We start from the raw sequence: 14,327 nt of genomic DNA, 5'->3' as shown, positions 1-14,327 counted from the left end.
ACACCTTGTGGTTAAAGCATGTTATTGAATTTCATTATTTTTATTATTAGATATTAATAGGATCCCTATAGTATATTCATTACTCGTTATTCTCTACTAATAGTTAATTAAAGACTGTATATAATGACTATTTTACACATCCCTTTCAAGATTTCAAGATTTTCTAAGGTTTATTGACATATATACACAAACGGTATAGTTATGCAATGAATGAAAAACTTTGGTTGCAGGTTCCTCAATAGTGCATTACAAGACATTTATCAATATTTGTGCATACCTCCAGCAATGTTAACTATGTTGAAGCACTTATTTTAACTGATATTATACATATGTATTATACTCTTATAGGATGTATATAGATATTTCATCTCCGGCCTTGTCAGGTATTGAACAATCAATAAATAAAGAACACAGAATTATTCAATATAAAACACAGAATTTGTGTGATTATACTAAATCATTTACAAATAAACACCACTGCATATTTACTGTACAACTGTTACACATGCTGATGTAACGCAAATATTTCCAACTTGGGATCAATAAAGTATATCTTATCTTAAGATGATCGATGGCTACTGCCATATTTGCAAAATTTGCCTCTGAACCTTGACAAGTACATGTTTCAGGCTTATCAATTAATGTAATGTTATCAATTAACAACAGGAGGGGTCACAGATATAAGACCAGCTGTTAAATAAAGCTCTTCTGACATAGCTGGCATGTGGTTATATACATTAATGCTGCCCATTATGGGCACAAGCAATTTTCACCCATTTATTAATTATATGTTTTAAATTTGAGTGTTTCCTATCCCCTAAACCTCCAGGGATGTACACAGTTTAATACTGGCAACTTCTTATTATGGGAAATAGGAAAATGTATTTTAAAACTACAACTCCCAGTAGAAACGTGCCATAGATAGAGAACATGTTGCGAAACATAATAGCCAGCATGTGTAGTTCTGGGGACGGGGTGGGGGAGGGGGGGACGCGGTGGACCCGTTCAAATCCAGTTTTGGACAGTCTGCCGTGGTTCCATCCCATTTCAAGCAGGTAGCACAATCTACCTGCATTGCATTACTCTAAACGTGTAATAACGTGCTTTAACCAGTAGGTGGTTTTGGTTAAAAAGCTGTCAAGTTTACAGTGTTAACAAAATAAAATATACTGCTGTTTCTGGTTTAGTTTATGACGGATATATTTAGTTATTGTTTTGATATTTTTAACACAAAAGCGATGGAAAAACCCCACAGCAGCACAGAAAATATGGTCTTAACATGACCCAGCGGTCTAGTAGTTAATTAAAAACAATAATACCAAAACAAAATATTACTACTAACTTTATTGTGAAATTCAAACTGAACGGTAAAAGAATAGTTTCCGGTCTATTCTAAGCCCGATCTCTGTAGATAAATAAAAATAAAGAACTACGACAGATGTGTATAATATATTTAATGCAGCCAAAACCATTTATTACAATGCATTCATGTGATGACTTTCAAAGAGTAAAGCAAGCACTGCTGAATAAAGTATGATTTTATCTTTTACGAAATGTTTTTTTTTCATATGGAATGCAGTTGGAGGTCAACCAATCACAGAGCTTGAGAACTAATCACGGGGTTGGTCAAACAGAGCAGATGGTGTATTCCTAAACGATAGCTGGGGATTACTCCGAAAAAATATTTGTTTCTCCGAATCGAAGGGGAAAAATACAAAAGCATTGCACACAATTTAAACCAATCAATGTTGTGTAATTAACAAAGATAATCTGGTGTTTTTTGTCGATGAGTAGTGCAGATATCACTGTAAAATCAATCGACAGTAAGGGGAATACCTTCTTCCGGGTGTACAATTCTCCGTTATCCAATGGGAATGGACGCTCACATTGCCTTTAAGGGCAGCCGACACAAACGAATGCCGTGCCTCCATGAGCGTCAAATCCCGGAGCAGATGGGAATACATTGCAATCAGTTGAAAGCTATTTGCGTGCCTTTATGAAGCTGAAGGAGCCTAGGAGCGTCACAACTGCACGCCACGGGACCCTGACCAAACGTCGCTCCTGGACGATTATGGAGTGAGAGTGTGTTGGTTTATTGACTGGTAGTCATTTAGCATTCATAAACCCACAATGACCAAACAACCCTAAGCATGAAGTTTGTCGATCATGCAGTTAAGATCGCTCTTTGCTCCTCGACCCTCCAAGACTCAACATAACAATCTTCCAGACCTTTCATTTGTACCTGTTACTCATTAATTATATTAGAAATGGTTAACATCTCATATGGAGGGATGAGAACCTCGGCCTCGTGTTCATTAAAAATTGAATATTTTTTCAAAAAAAGAGCCTAAACAGGTTCAGTGCAGTAAGTCATTCTGCAGGATATATGAGGTGTTTTGCACTTTGTGGTTTAGTTAATTTTGTTACGTGTTTTGAGAAAATTAGCCATGTTTTCAAAAAGACATGTAAGCAATTGAAAAAAACTGTAATGTGTTATCGTCAGCAGCCAAACATATTACTAAAACATTACTTATTTTACTGAGCCCAGCTTTGTCAAAGCTGACATACCAACACATCACACCTTCTTTATTTAACATTTAGAAATATATATGTTATAGTGTGACTGTAACAGATGCCTTTTACCACCAGCTGATAGGGTAAGGGTGTGAGAAGATGACCTTTATTAGTCCCCCAAGGGGGATATTCAATTTTTTTGTAAATGTTAGAGTAAGCATTTGAATTAAGCATGACACTGAAAAATAAGAACAGACAAGCCACATTATAGCATTTAGCAGCTTAATGACTAGTATTAAGCAGAAGCGGTTGTTTTCTTTTTAACAATTACAACAATACAGGTCTAAAACGTCTCTTAGTAATTGGACAAAGAAAATATACCACATTGCCTGTTCTACTCTTCGTTTTCCGAATGCCAGGAAGTATTCTTGCCTCGCTTCTGAAGCAAGTGACTCGGAAGGCATGTGCTACCAAGCAAGCGTACTCGACATTGAGAAACACCCAGTAAACTCACTTCCTGTTAAAATGTAATGGATAAGATGGTTCTGTACATCTGGCAATCACACATAAGCCCAAGAAAAGAAAAGCTAAACACCCAAGGAGTATTTTAGTTCAACATAAGCAAAGATTGTTAAAAAAAAACCTTTTGGTATGGTCTCTGCTGTATTTACTCTTTCTATAAATAGTTTTCAGCGGAATTATTAGTGTTTATATCAACAATTAACAGAAATGATTTGAGAGTTTCTTAGTATTTTTTATTTCTTGTATTTGTTTAGTTTCAGTGACATAACATTTGTATTTCCTTATTACTTTCAAACATAGATTGTGAATTCTCTCAGTGACCAACAACACATGAAAAAGTACCCCAGATACACACCATCTACCGTCTTTTATCAAATAGCAACTCTCCATATCACCAGAATAACTATCATTACCAGAAGAGCCCCCAGCACTACAGCCACAAAACGCTTCTGCCTGCGTTGTACAAGGACTACAGAGATTATTATTAACAGCAATATGTATGCTAACATCATCCAAGCACTCCATGTATACAAGTATCTTAAATAAACTTCAACATATCTTTTTAATTGCTTTTGATTCAATATACAATTCAAATCCCTTCTTGGCGCTTTGGTGCTCTGTAGCTTGTAGACCACACTGCACCATGGGTCGTTTGTCAGGACATCAGTGACTTTGAAGACCTCATAAGGAGGAATGAGCACCTGTCCCTTTTGTTTTGTAGCAGAGTAATGTGTTATATCAGCACCAAAGCATGAGTAGATCTCAAAACAAGAAACATTGCCATTAAAGTCAAAAGACTGCTTGCTTGAAGCTGCCCAGGTAAAAGCACCAAAACGCATGTTAGTGTTGATGACATTGTGGTCAAACAGTTCCCATGTCCTGTGATATGTGGTTCTGCACAATGTCTGGTTTTCACGCAGAACTTGAATTGCATCAGTGAGGAAGAAGTAGAAATAGTGGAACCTAAATGTATATGTGCTGTACTTGTGTTTCCCTGTTTTCACTGCTTGGTTAAAGACGTGTTGTATATATTTCAGCTTTGTGTACATGTAAAGTACTATGGCATGGTCTTCTTTCAGCTGTGTGTGGACAGGTTTCTTTGCACTGCTTTCAACTAAAGCCCAGGCAATGCTGAAGTTTCTGTTGTAGTGCCACTCAAACACGCCAAACAGGTCGATCACTGAGGCTGTTTGAGACCGGCAACCCTCATACATGTCGTCAATGGAATCCGTAGCCATATCCAGAGGCAAAGCAACACTTTTCTACAGGGACAGATAAGAAAAGCCACAGTGAGCAACACTTACAGAAGGCTTTAGAATATATAGTGTATATCTTCTGACACAAGAGACAGGTCAAATGTGAATGTATTGCTGCATGTAAAATGAAGAACTGTCCTCCCACCTCAGCAGGATTCTGAGGCCACCAGATGAGTAGAAATGGGTCATAGATTAATAAAAGTGCCACCGCCAAAAGCAAACAAAGGGTTGCCAAGCTTTTGTGTGACCTCAGCTTGCACATTGGTCCACAGTTGCCAAGCGTCATATCTAAATGAAAAACACAACCTCTCACTTCCTGAAAAATTGCTCTTAATACCAAAGAAAAAAAGTGTTTTCTAATTCTTCCACATTGTTTGCATTCACATTGATCCAGTTCGTTTGCTTAAATCTGTAAGTTAAAGTACAAACTTAGCTGACATGAAAGAGATAAACAATAAACCATAACCAGGACCAATATGATGAGTCCCAGACCATCATAATACCATTATATTCCCCATCAACAATATAACACCTGATTGTTTTTGACTTACTTTTCTCCTGCCGAGGGCTTTCCACAGCAGCATGATATTCTTTAGAAAAAGGGTGGAGCCATTGCTGTTTGTCGGCAATCCTGTTAGTTCCACCTAACAGGATGTATATGGGATTAGTTTTGTATCATAAAGATAAAGCAACACTTTCTCAGAATAAAGCAAAACTATGAGTTTAAAAGAAAAAAAAACTGAGTCAAGCAAAATTAAAAATAAAATAAAAAATTAAACTATAAGTTGCAAACAAATCATTTGTGTAATCATGTAAACTATAAGTATTTTTTCTTTGTTTTAACATAGGTTTTTGTTTACAGTTCTTGTTTCTTCTTTCTCAATGATCAGACTTTTGCTCTCGCTGCAGCTTTCTCTTTTGCGCTCCCTCATTTTTAGTTTGAGATTCTGACACAAACCTCCCAGGTGGGCGGGACTTTCAGGGGTGCGTCCCCATTGGCTACTCAGTTTTTGAGTGACAGCCCAGTCCTCCAGCGATTGTGCAGGCAGCTGCGCTGCGGTGGCTGCCTGAGCGTGGATAGAACACCCCCCGAAGAACCAGCATTTCAATTATTATAATACTACAAGTGAAAATATATGTAAGTATTGATCATTTGTGCTGCTTGTGCTGTACTATACGGTCTGTTTCTTTCTTGTGGTAAGTGAGAAGTAAAGCTGTGCTATGAAAGTTAGCTTTTGCTACCTTTAGATCCATAAAGGCCCAGATACACCGGCCAGTCACCTGAGAAGTCGCCGACGCCGACACCGACACCGACTGTTGCGTCGCCGGACTCTCCTGCGTATTTGCCGACTTCGCGCACTGGAACACACCGCAAATCCGAGCCGAGCACGTATGAACTGCGTATGCGTGAGTGGCAATAACTCTCCTTACCAGCAGGCGGCGGTAGTGTGTATTCATCATTCAAAAGAGGCAACAACCGGAACAACCGGAAGACAGAGAAGAAGAATAGACTCCGTGATATAAACAAACAGCAAATAGCGTTTTTCTTTCCATTTTCACTCTCGTCCATTGAAAACATGAACGAACAGGAGCTCTATAAACCAATGAGGTGAAATAGCCATCCATGTGTGTTCCATCTTCCATTTTAAATCATTTGTTTACCTCCCTCACTTCCGTTAACTTTTCTCATGCACTGATTCGCTAGCTGAACAGCCAATCAGTGTTATCCCTTTATCCGACTTCCGGTGGTGTTACCGACGCCGATTCAACATGTTGAATCGGCAAGAAAAGGCGTCAGGTCGGCAGAAAAGACCCGACGGTGCGGCGCAAATAACTCCGAATAGGGCGTGCCCACGCTCATGTTCGGCCCGACTCCCATTTACTGCCGATTTCGGGCCGGTGTATCTGGGCCTTAACAATGCAAGCTAATTAGCCTAACAGTTAGCTACATAGCTAGCAGTGAGTGAGCATTCAGACACCGGCGCACACACTCCAACTGACTCGTGTGCCTGACTCTACCAACAGGCTTTCATGATTCTGTTTAGATATGCAAGTATAAGCCATGATAGCTTATTTTATTAACACGCTAATTTGATATGCAAATCAATGGAGGCTGAGTTAAATTTGTAGGAAAACCTACCGTCCATGACTGTCCCTGAGCTGTGTTTTATTTGTTAACTTCATATTTTTCATTTCCTAAAACATTTATTTTCCTCTCATATTAACAGTGTGGATCATTGAGACAGCGTGGTGTCCAGAGGTCTTATCCCATTTTCCCACTTCCTCTGAGGGGACAGCACGGAGGGGGGGCATAAAGAAAGACCTGCACCAGCTTCATCCACGCTGGGCGTGTCATTTCATTTGACCAAATGTCTTTACATATACATTTAATAGATTTTATTATTATCCACCATTTAGTTTTATGTCCTTTTATTTAAAACATTCTTTGAGACTCCATCTTCTGGTTCAAATTTCAATACATGTAATTTGTATAATCACTCTTTTGTCTTTATTCTACATGAAAATGTTCGAGATTCCATTCAAATCTGTTGATTATTCATATCTTCCTCAGGCTAGGAATAGTATGTGGAATTTTTTATGCTAAATGTATATCATTTTCTCACAGGATATAGAATGAGACAACACCATTTGTATCCATTGTGTGTGAATGCTTCAGCTCTTCAGACCAACATAGTAAGATGTGAGCATGTTCCTAATTGTGTTGGTATGCAGCCTAGGTCTGGTCTGTTTAATAAAGCAAATCTGCCACTTTTATATTGTAGAATTTGTTAAATTAAAGCAGTCTTTACTTGTTTGTCCTAAACATAGGAATATATGCTTTTGAAATGTAACATGTCTTTGAAAAATAATAGTATACAGTTTATATTGTGTATCACCTTTAGCTTGAAAATACATGGGTTTGTTTTTTTAATCTATAAAATAAATAGACAGACAGTTTATCAATCCCAAATTGGGAAATTATTTAACAGCAGCAGTGTGTTCAGGTATTAAAATATTTAAAGTTGGAATAAGGTGTAAACTACACAACACAATGCACAGCAATCCACAAGAGAAGTCCGATATGTTCATGAAACTCCCCAGGAGACACCAAGGTTGCGTTCCAATAGTCCATTTAGCTTAGGAACCTTCCTAACCAAGTGAAATGACCCGGAAGTACGTCAGTGGCAGCCATGTTAAGTGCCGTTCCAATTCTCCAACTGAAAAGAAAGGAGGTTTCAAACTTCCTTTATAATCTCCTTTAGCTGAGGAACCACTGGACCTCCCTAACCGAAAGGAGAGGAGAAAATGCTGCCCCACAATGCCTTGCAGCCGCAGCATTTGCCGTCACACAACAGTCGGACGTTCACGGAAACAAACGATTATGACGGAGAAATTATATCATGAAAGTTACGGTGCTTATTAAGCATTTTAAAACGTATGTGGTAAGTTGCCAAAGTGCTTTGTTTTGAACGTTCATCAGTATTATAATCAAAAAGAGAAATAAGAACGTTAGTTTTTACTGAAATGATCAAATAAAGTAAACATTTCACTGAGCTGTGTGGGGTTTGTTCAACTTTTAAAATATGTTTGAATGGTGATATACAGTGATAGGTGTTAAGGACTAACGTTTATAATAAATACATTTGTATTGATTTTCAGATATTTTCATACAATCATACGTATTGGGATCATTTGTATTAATGTGGACCGGAGGGGGAGGGTGACGAGCATAAATTTCACTTTCCTTTTTTATTTCAGTAACAACTTTGGTCATGAAGAATATGTTTCTCTGTTGTCCACGTTCATAAAGCATAAAACAACAGCATCAGAGCACGGTGCAGAGTCTTGAGATGAGTCCCTCGTTCTTATTAAACATCCATGTTGTAGTCCGTTGTATAGAACACTGTAGTTTCCATAGTTTCACCACAGCAGCAGACGCACACAATGACGTCCGCTGGCGCATCATAAACACGTCAGATAGTGAAAGTGCATTCGGATTCTCTAAAGTACCGCAGTCTCTTCTCCTAAGTCCTTTTGAATTCTCCTATCCACTATCCCTTAACCCCGTGACGTTTCAAGGAATAGGAGATAGGGTGAGAATTTAGGAGCTGATTTTTGGATTATCGGAACGCAACCCAACACTAACGTGGCCGAGTGGACTCCGGAGTTTGCTGAATGAGTTTTACTGTATGATCTGTGGTGTAATGGGCTGTCACTCAAAAACTGAGTAGCCAATGGGGACACACTCCTGAAAGTCCCGCCCACCTGGGATGTTTGTGTGAAAATCTCAAACAAAAAAGGAGGGAGCGCAAACGAGAAAGCTGCAGCGAGAGCAAAAGTCTGATCATTGAGAAAGAAGAAACAAGAAGTGCAAACAAAAACCTATGTTAAAACAAAGAAAAAATACTTATAGTTTACATGATTACACAAATGATTTCTTTGCAACTTATAGTTTAATTTTTGAAATGTATTTTATTTTGCTTGACTTAGTTTTTTTTTCTTTTAAACTCAGTTTTGCTTTATTCTGAGAAAGTGTTGCTTTATCTTTATGATACAAAACTAATCCCATAGCTGTACATGTATCACTATACAGCGAAATGTAGTTTTACAAGCATTTAGTAGAAAATAAATGATTTACCCCTTTACTAGTTTGCATCATATTCTTAAGTTATGTGTAAATGTGTATTTGTCAAATGAAAACATTAAAACCTTGCCCCACACTGGCTCCGTCAGTTCACTGCTATTATTGCAAGAGGGAGGTTCCATATGTGACAACACTCGTAAAACCTGTTCGGTAGCTTGTTCAAACAAACAAAGGTCTTGTATGACTTTTTATTCTGAAAAAGACTGATGACAGCCCCATTTTTCATAAAAGACTAAAGTGTTGCTCAGGATGTGGTGAATTATTTCAAAGCATCTCACATTATTAAAACTTGGATTAAAAAGAGAAAGATTGCAGTGAAAAGTAAATTGCAAATAACTTCAATATGCAGTCAAACATCTCAATTACTATGTAGATGTAATATTTTTGCAGCCGAGATGTATATAATTTGATGAATTAAAATGGGAGTAGATTGACCCTTTATAATAAGGTATGATACATCTGGATGAATGATATACGTTACAGTACAGTGCTTCGTTCCACTGTAGGATTTTGCTCAGTCACTCAGTTTGAGTTATTCTGGTTTACATGAGATGTTCCCTCTGTTTCAGATGCACTATGCCTTCCTCGGATAACCAAGAATGTCAGAGACAAACTGTATCTGCTTCTGCCATTTGTTCCCTTGTTCTTTTGGTGGGACTGCTCATGTTTGTCACCATATATCTGACTCTCAGCTCGCAGGTTATTGTAAAGGAGGTATTTAAAAAGTATTATTTACACAACTACATATTTGACATTGACAGGACTTAATACAAATGTTGATACTCTGATAACAAATACACATTTTCTTAATGTTTTCAATGTTGCACTAGTACAGGTATCCAACATACATGGTCTGTAATTGTTTTGTTAAGGATTGGCAAAAGAGGTTCAAGGTTCCACTTAGTGTATATCTCCATCTACTGGATGACTATTGAACAACATGTTTTTCCTCATTTTTAGCATATCATCCAGGATGTGACCTATGATCTGAATGAAGACATGTATGACGACTGCCAGACCAAAGCTACGGTTGTGACGGATAAAGCTATAATGCAGAAATGGAACACCAGCAGAAACGTCATTACAACCTGGAGCAACGCAGAGCAAAGAGCTAGAGAGCCAGCCAACAAGTATATGGAGAAACATCTTTCAACAGCCATTTACATTTACAAAAAAGTTATGATGCAACCTTTCAAGTCAAACCCTGATAATAAAGTAATTACTGGAAAACTAAACAAGACATTAGAGCCACACTCCCTTTATTCTTCCTTAAGCAAAGCCATTCAGATTCTGAAGCACAGCCAGGTGACATGTCTCTGGATGAATTACCGAACAGAGACACTTTTGAATCTGAGCATCTCTAACAAACTGATTCGGTTCAGCACCTTCATATTAGGCACTGACGGGTGGAATTTTACCAGGAACGCTTCATGTTTTGAAGTATACAAGTGTTTCGGTGCTGACATAACACATTACTCAGCATTACAGCTAAACAGCCAGGTGCTCATTCCTCCCTATGAGGTTTTCAGAGTCACAGACACAGACATGGACACACAGAGGTATAAAGTCTTATACAGACTGAAGAGCAACCTAAACTGTGTTTATGATATAGAGAGCAATACGTTGCATCCTATATCTGCGTTACCTGCACATGGGTTTTGGCTAATCTTTATTATTGCCTGTGTAATTATTGTATCTCTTTTGCTACCCTTTGTCATTGTGAAGGTGTTAGAAAATCATAAGAAAAAAGCAGTATACAGTGCCTCATCTCTACATAACAACTATTACTACACAGCTGGAGTTGTCATCTGAAAGACAAGGTTTCATTTCAGCTGATTCTAATAGCTTTACAGTTGGAAACAATGACATTCATACACCAAAGTGTTCGTGTTTAAAACTTAATGTATAAGTCAATATTGTTAGCTTATTCTGGGAATGCATACATTTTTTTAACTTTTCTTTTCATGACATAATATTCACAAATTTGACTTGCCAAATTGTAATAAAGTTCTCTGTTACTCAATCAATGACTTCCAAGTTTCAAGCCTTTGCAACTCACTAGGAAATGTAAGTAAGTAAGCCTGGGAAATACAATCAGGTCATAACAAATAATTGGACAAATCAAAACACATAAATAATGCTGTTTCATTTGTAGCAAAATAGTCAACAGAGCAGTGTAAATTGAATTGTTCTATTTTTGAGTATAGCTTATTGTCTTTAGTTTAGGATTTTTGTGCTAAGAAATAAGAAATCACTTGGAGTGCCAACCTTTTGTCAATATTGTCTATCCATAAATCTTATTTTATCAATCTTTTGACATAAGAATCAGAACATAAATCCCCATATGAATACCCAGATTATTTGACAGAACATCTAGCAATGAACAATATCAGGACCCTGAGACTAAAAGCAGGAATGATATATTTTATTAAACCTGCGCTTTTTTGCAAAAAAACACACACTTAATATGTTCTGTGTAGGCACATTATACAGAGGGTCATCACAATTTGAATTCTACCATACAATAATGCCTTGTGTAGCTCACATAGTAAAGAGGGAATCACAGCGTCTCTCTGTGACAGCGGGTTTGTCCATGCTTTAGATAAGTGTGAACAAATTGTGGGACTTGACAGAAAACATGTTCAAATTAAGTAAAAAATCCTTCCATTTCTAACACTGGGTTTTCATTCATTTCTTTATTACAATACCATGTGTATTTGTTCATTTGTTCCTCAGTTCAAAGTTTAAATAGATTAAGAGCACCAATTACCCAACCCGATTCCCGTAAAACACCATGAGTATTGATTTTTCTTCATAAAGATTACCCAACGTTGGTCACCTTTACTTTGTATTCATAATTGAGGAAATGTTTTTTGACAACCATTCTTTGTTACACTCATTAATAAACAGATTTTCTCTGATATTTCACAATCTCTTGTTGTTACAGTATAGGCTCCTTTAACATTTCATCAACCCTCAAAGGTGTTGCTTTATCTTTATGATACAAAACTAATCCCATAGCTGTACATGTATCACTATACAGCGAAATGTAGTTTTACAAGCATTTAGTCGGAAAAAAATGATTTACCCCTTTACTAGTTTGCATTATATTCTTAAGTTATGTGTAAATGTGTATTTGTCAAATGAAAAAATAAAAACCTCTCCCCCACACTGGCTCCGTCAGTTCACTGCTATTATTGCAAGAGGGAGGTTCCATATGTGCCAACACTCGTAAAACCTGTTCGGTAGCTTGTTCAAACAAACAAAGGTCTTGTATGTCGTCGACAAAAATAAAGTACACTTTTTATTCTGAAAAAGACTGATGACAGCCCCGTTTTTCATAAAAGACTAAAGTGTTGCTCAGGATGTGGTGAGTTATTTCAAAGCATCTCACATTATTAAAACTTGGATTAAAAAGAGAAAGATTGCAGTGAAAAGTAAATTGCAAATAACTTTAATATGCAGTCACACATCTCAATTACTATGTAGATGTAATATTTTTGCAGCCGAGATGTATATCATTTGATGAATTAAAATGGGAGTAGATTGACCCTTTATAATAAGGTATGATACATCTGGATGAATGATATACGTTACAGTACAGTGCTTCGTTCCACTGTAGGATTTTGCTCAGTCACTCAGATCTGAGTTATTCTGGTTTACATGAGATGTTCCCTCTGTTTCAGATGCACTATGCCTTCCTCGGATAACCAAGAATGTCAGAGACAAACTGTATCTGCTTCTGCCATTTGTTCCCTTGTTCTTTTGGTGGGACTGCTCATGTTTGTCACCATATATCTGACTCTCAGCTGGCAGGATATTGTAAAGGAGGTATTTAAAATGTATTATTTACACACAACTACATATTTGACATTGGCAGGACTTGGTACAAATGTTGATACTCTGATAACAAATACACATGTTTTTAATGTTTTTAATGTTGCACTAGTAAAGGTATCCAACATACATGGTCTGTAATTGTTTTGTTAAGGATTGGCAAAAGAGGTTCAAGGTTCCACTTAGTGCAGGGGTCTGCAACCTTTTTGAACAAAAGAGCTATTTTGCTGCTTTTTCCCAAACATTTTTTTGTCTGGAGCCGCAAAACATATTTCATAGCTTGATAGCTAATAAAGTTGTATTTATTGTTATATCAGACAAAAACTACAGTTTTTTTGCATTTATTAGGCTATTTATTACATTATATGAAACTGTTAACCTCTAATAAGAAACAAAGAACCCCTATAAGGAGAATTAAAAATAATACACAGGCCTACTTTAAAATAAATTAAACACAGCACTTGGGGAGTCCTCTGCACATTTGAAGGAAAAAAAATATTATTAAAATGGGCCCACTTTCAAATAAATAAAACATATAGCTGCACCCTAAAAATAGTTAAAGGTAGGGTAGGTAAGAATGGAGAAACCAGCTCGAGTGCGCTAGAATTTGAAAATACACAACCGGAAAAAATATGCCTCTTCCTTCAGACTTCCTCACAAAGCCCCTCCTCCAACACACACGAACGCGCACATGGACAATGAGGCCACGAGATAAATTTGTGCACAGATGGAAGGCTGAAAGGCTGACAGGCAGGTAGGCCATCCAGTTATTTTAACCGGGCCGGCTCAGATGATTGGTCGTGCTTTTTACAGCGCTACGGCTTCCAGAGATTCATTTTTGTATGTATTTATTGTCAAAGCATTTAATATATTCATTGCTATCGGGATGTTAAGAGCATTCCATGGAATATAACAAAAAGTGTTTTCTGAAATAAATTACATACCCCATTGAATTATGACTTATGATTATGACTGAAGATCGTCAGCTGTCTTCCTCTCCGTGTTGTTCCCGTTGTTCCTCGATACGTAAAGGCTGCAGTGCAGCACCTTTGACAACTTCTCTCTACATATCAAACATACCGGTAAACCAGCATCGTTTGCTGTGAAAGCATATAACTGTCCACACAGAATTAAATCCTGTGTTTCTCCTGTACTGTTCTTTGATTTATCCATTCGCTCATCGAGCCGGGGGTAAGGTTATTCAACCGCAGGAAAAGGCGCTCGCGCGGGACCGTAGCAGGATGTGACGCATATTTTAGTTGACCTAATTAAAACCGTTTTGTTTTTTATTTATGTGTCACAGTATCACCTCAAAATACAAGATGCGAAACATTTTCAACCATGCAACAAAATATAAATAGTCCTACAAATACTTTTATTTTATTTCCTTCTTATTTTTGTCTAAGCTCAAGGGAGCCAGAGCAGAGGGCTTAAAGGGCCGCATGCGGCCCGTGGGCCGCGGGTTGCCGACCCCTGTGTATATCTCCATCTACTGGATGACTATTGAACAACATGTTTTTCCTCATTTTTAGCATATCATGCAGGATGTGACC

The 14,327-nt window shown here is 37.5% G+C and overlaps 2 protein-coding genes across 4 annotated transcripts; one reads left to right on the top strand and one right to left on the bottom strand.

Annotated features, from left to right (window-relative positions):
- Nucleotides 1-3,247: 3,247 nt before the first annotated feature.
- LOC307028133 (ecto-ADP-ribosyltransferase 4-like) lies at nt 3,248-14,025 on the bottom strand. Of its 3 annotated transcripts, XM_079662934.1 has the most exons (4): nt 5,153-5,172; nt 4,844-4,936; nt 4,438-4,580; nt 3,248-4,298 (listed from the first exon to the last, which is right to left on the bottom strand). In XM_079662934.1, exons 3-4 carry the CDS (start codon nt 4,576-4,578, stop codon nt 3,408-3,410), a joined length of 1,032 nt encoding a protein of 343 aa, XP_079519060.1. In that variant the 5' UTR covers nt 4,579-4,580; nt 4,844-4,936; nt 5,153-5,172; the 3' UTR covers nt 3,248-3,407. The 3 variants fall into 3 exon arrangements, with proteins under 3 accessions (XP_079519060.1, XP_079519062.1, XP_079519061.1); XM_079662936.1 differs by lacking the exons at nt 4,438-4,580; nt 5,153-5,172 and adding an exon at nt 13,719-14,025; XM_079662935.1 differs by lacking the exon at nt 5,153-5,172 and having other exon boundaries at nt 4,844-5,022.
- Nucleotides 7,668-10,926, top strand: LOC307013335 (uncharacterized protein). The gene is made up of 3 exons (XM_079640697.1): nt 7,668-7,735; nt 9,507-9,651; nt 9,898-10,926. Exons 2-3 carry the CDS (start codon nt 9,514-9,516, stop codon nt 10,747-10,749), a joined length of 990 nt encoding a protein of 329 aa, XP_079496823.1. The 5' UTR covers nt 7,668-7,735; nt 9,507-9,513; the 3' UTR covers nt 10,750-10,926.
- Nucleotides 14,026-14,327: the final 302 nt, after the last annotated feature.

Source organism: Notothenia rossii, assembly GCF_949606895.1.
Source record: "Notothenia rossii genome assembly, chromosome: 1".
In the NCBI taxonomy this organism is placed as follows: Eukaryota; Metazoa; Chordata; class Actinopteri; order Perciformes; family Nototheniidae; genus Notothenia; species Notothenia rossii.
This window is presented reverse-complemented; position numbering and strand designations above follow the sequence as displayed.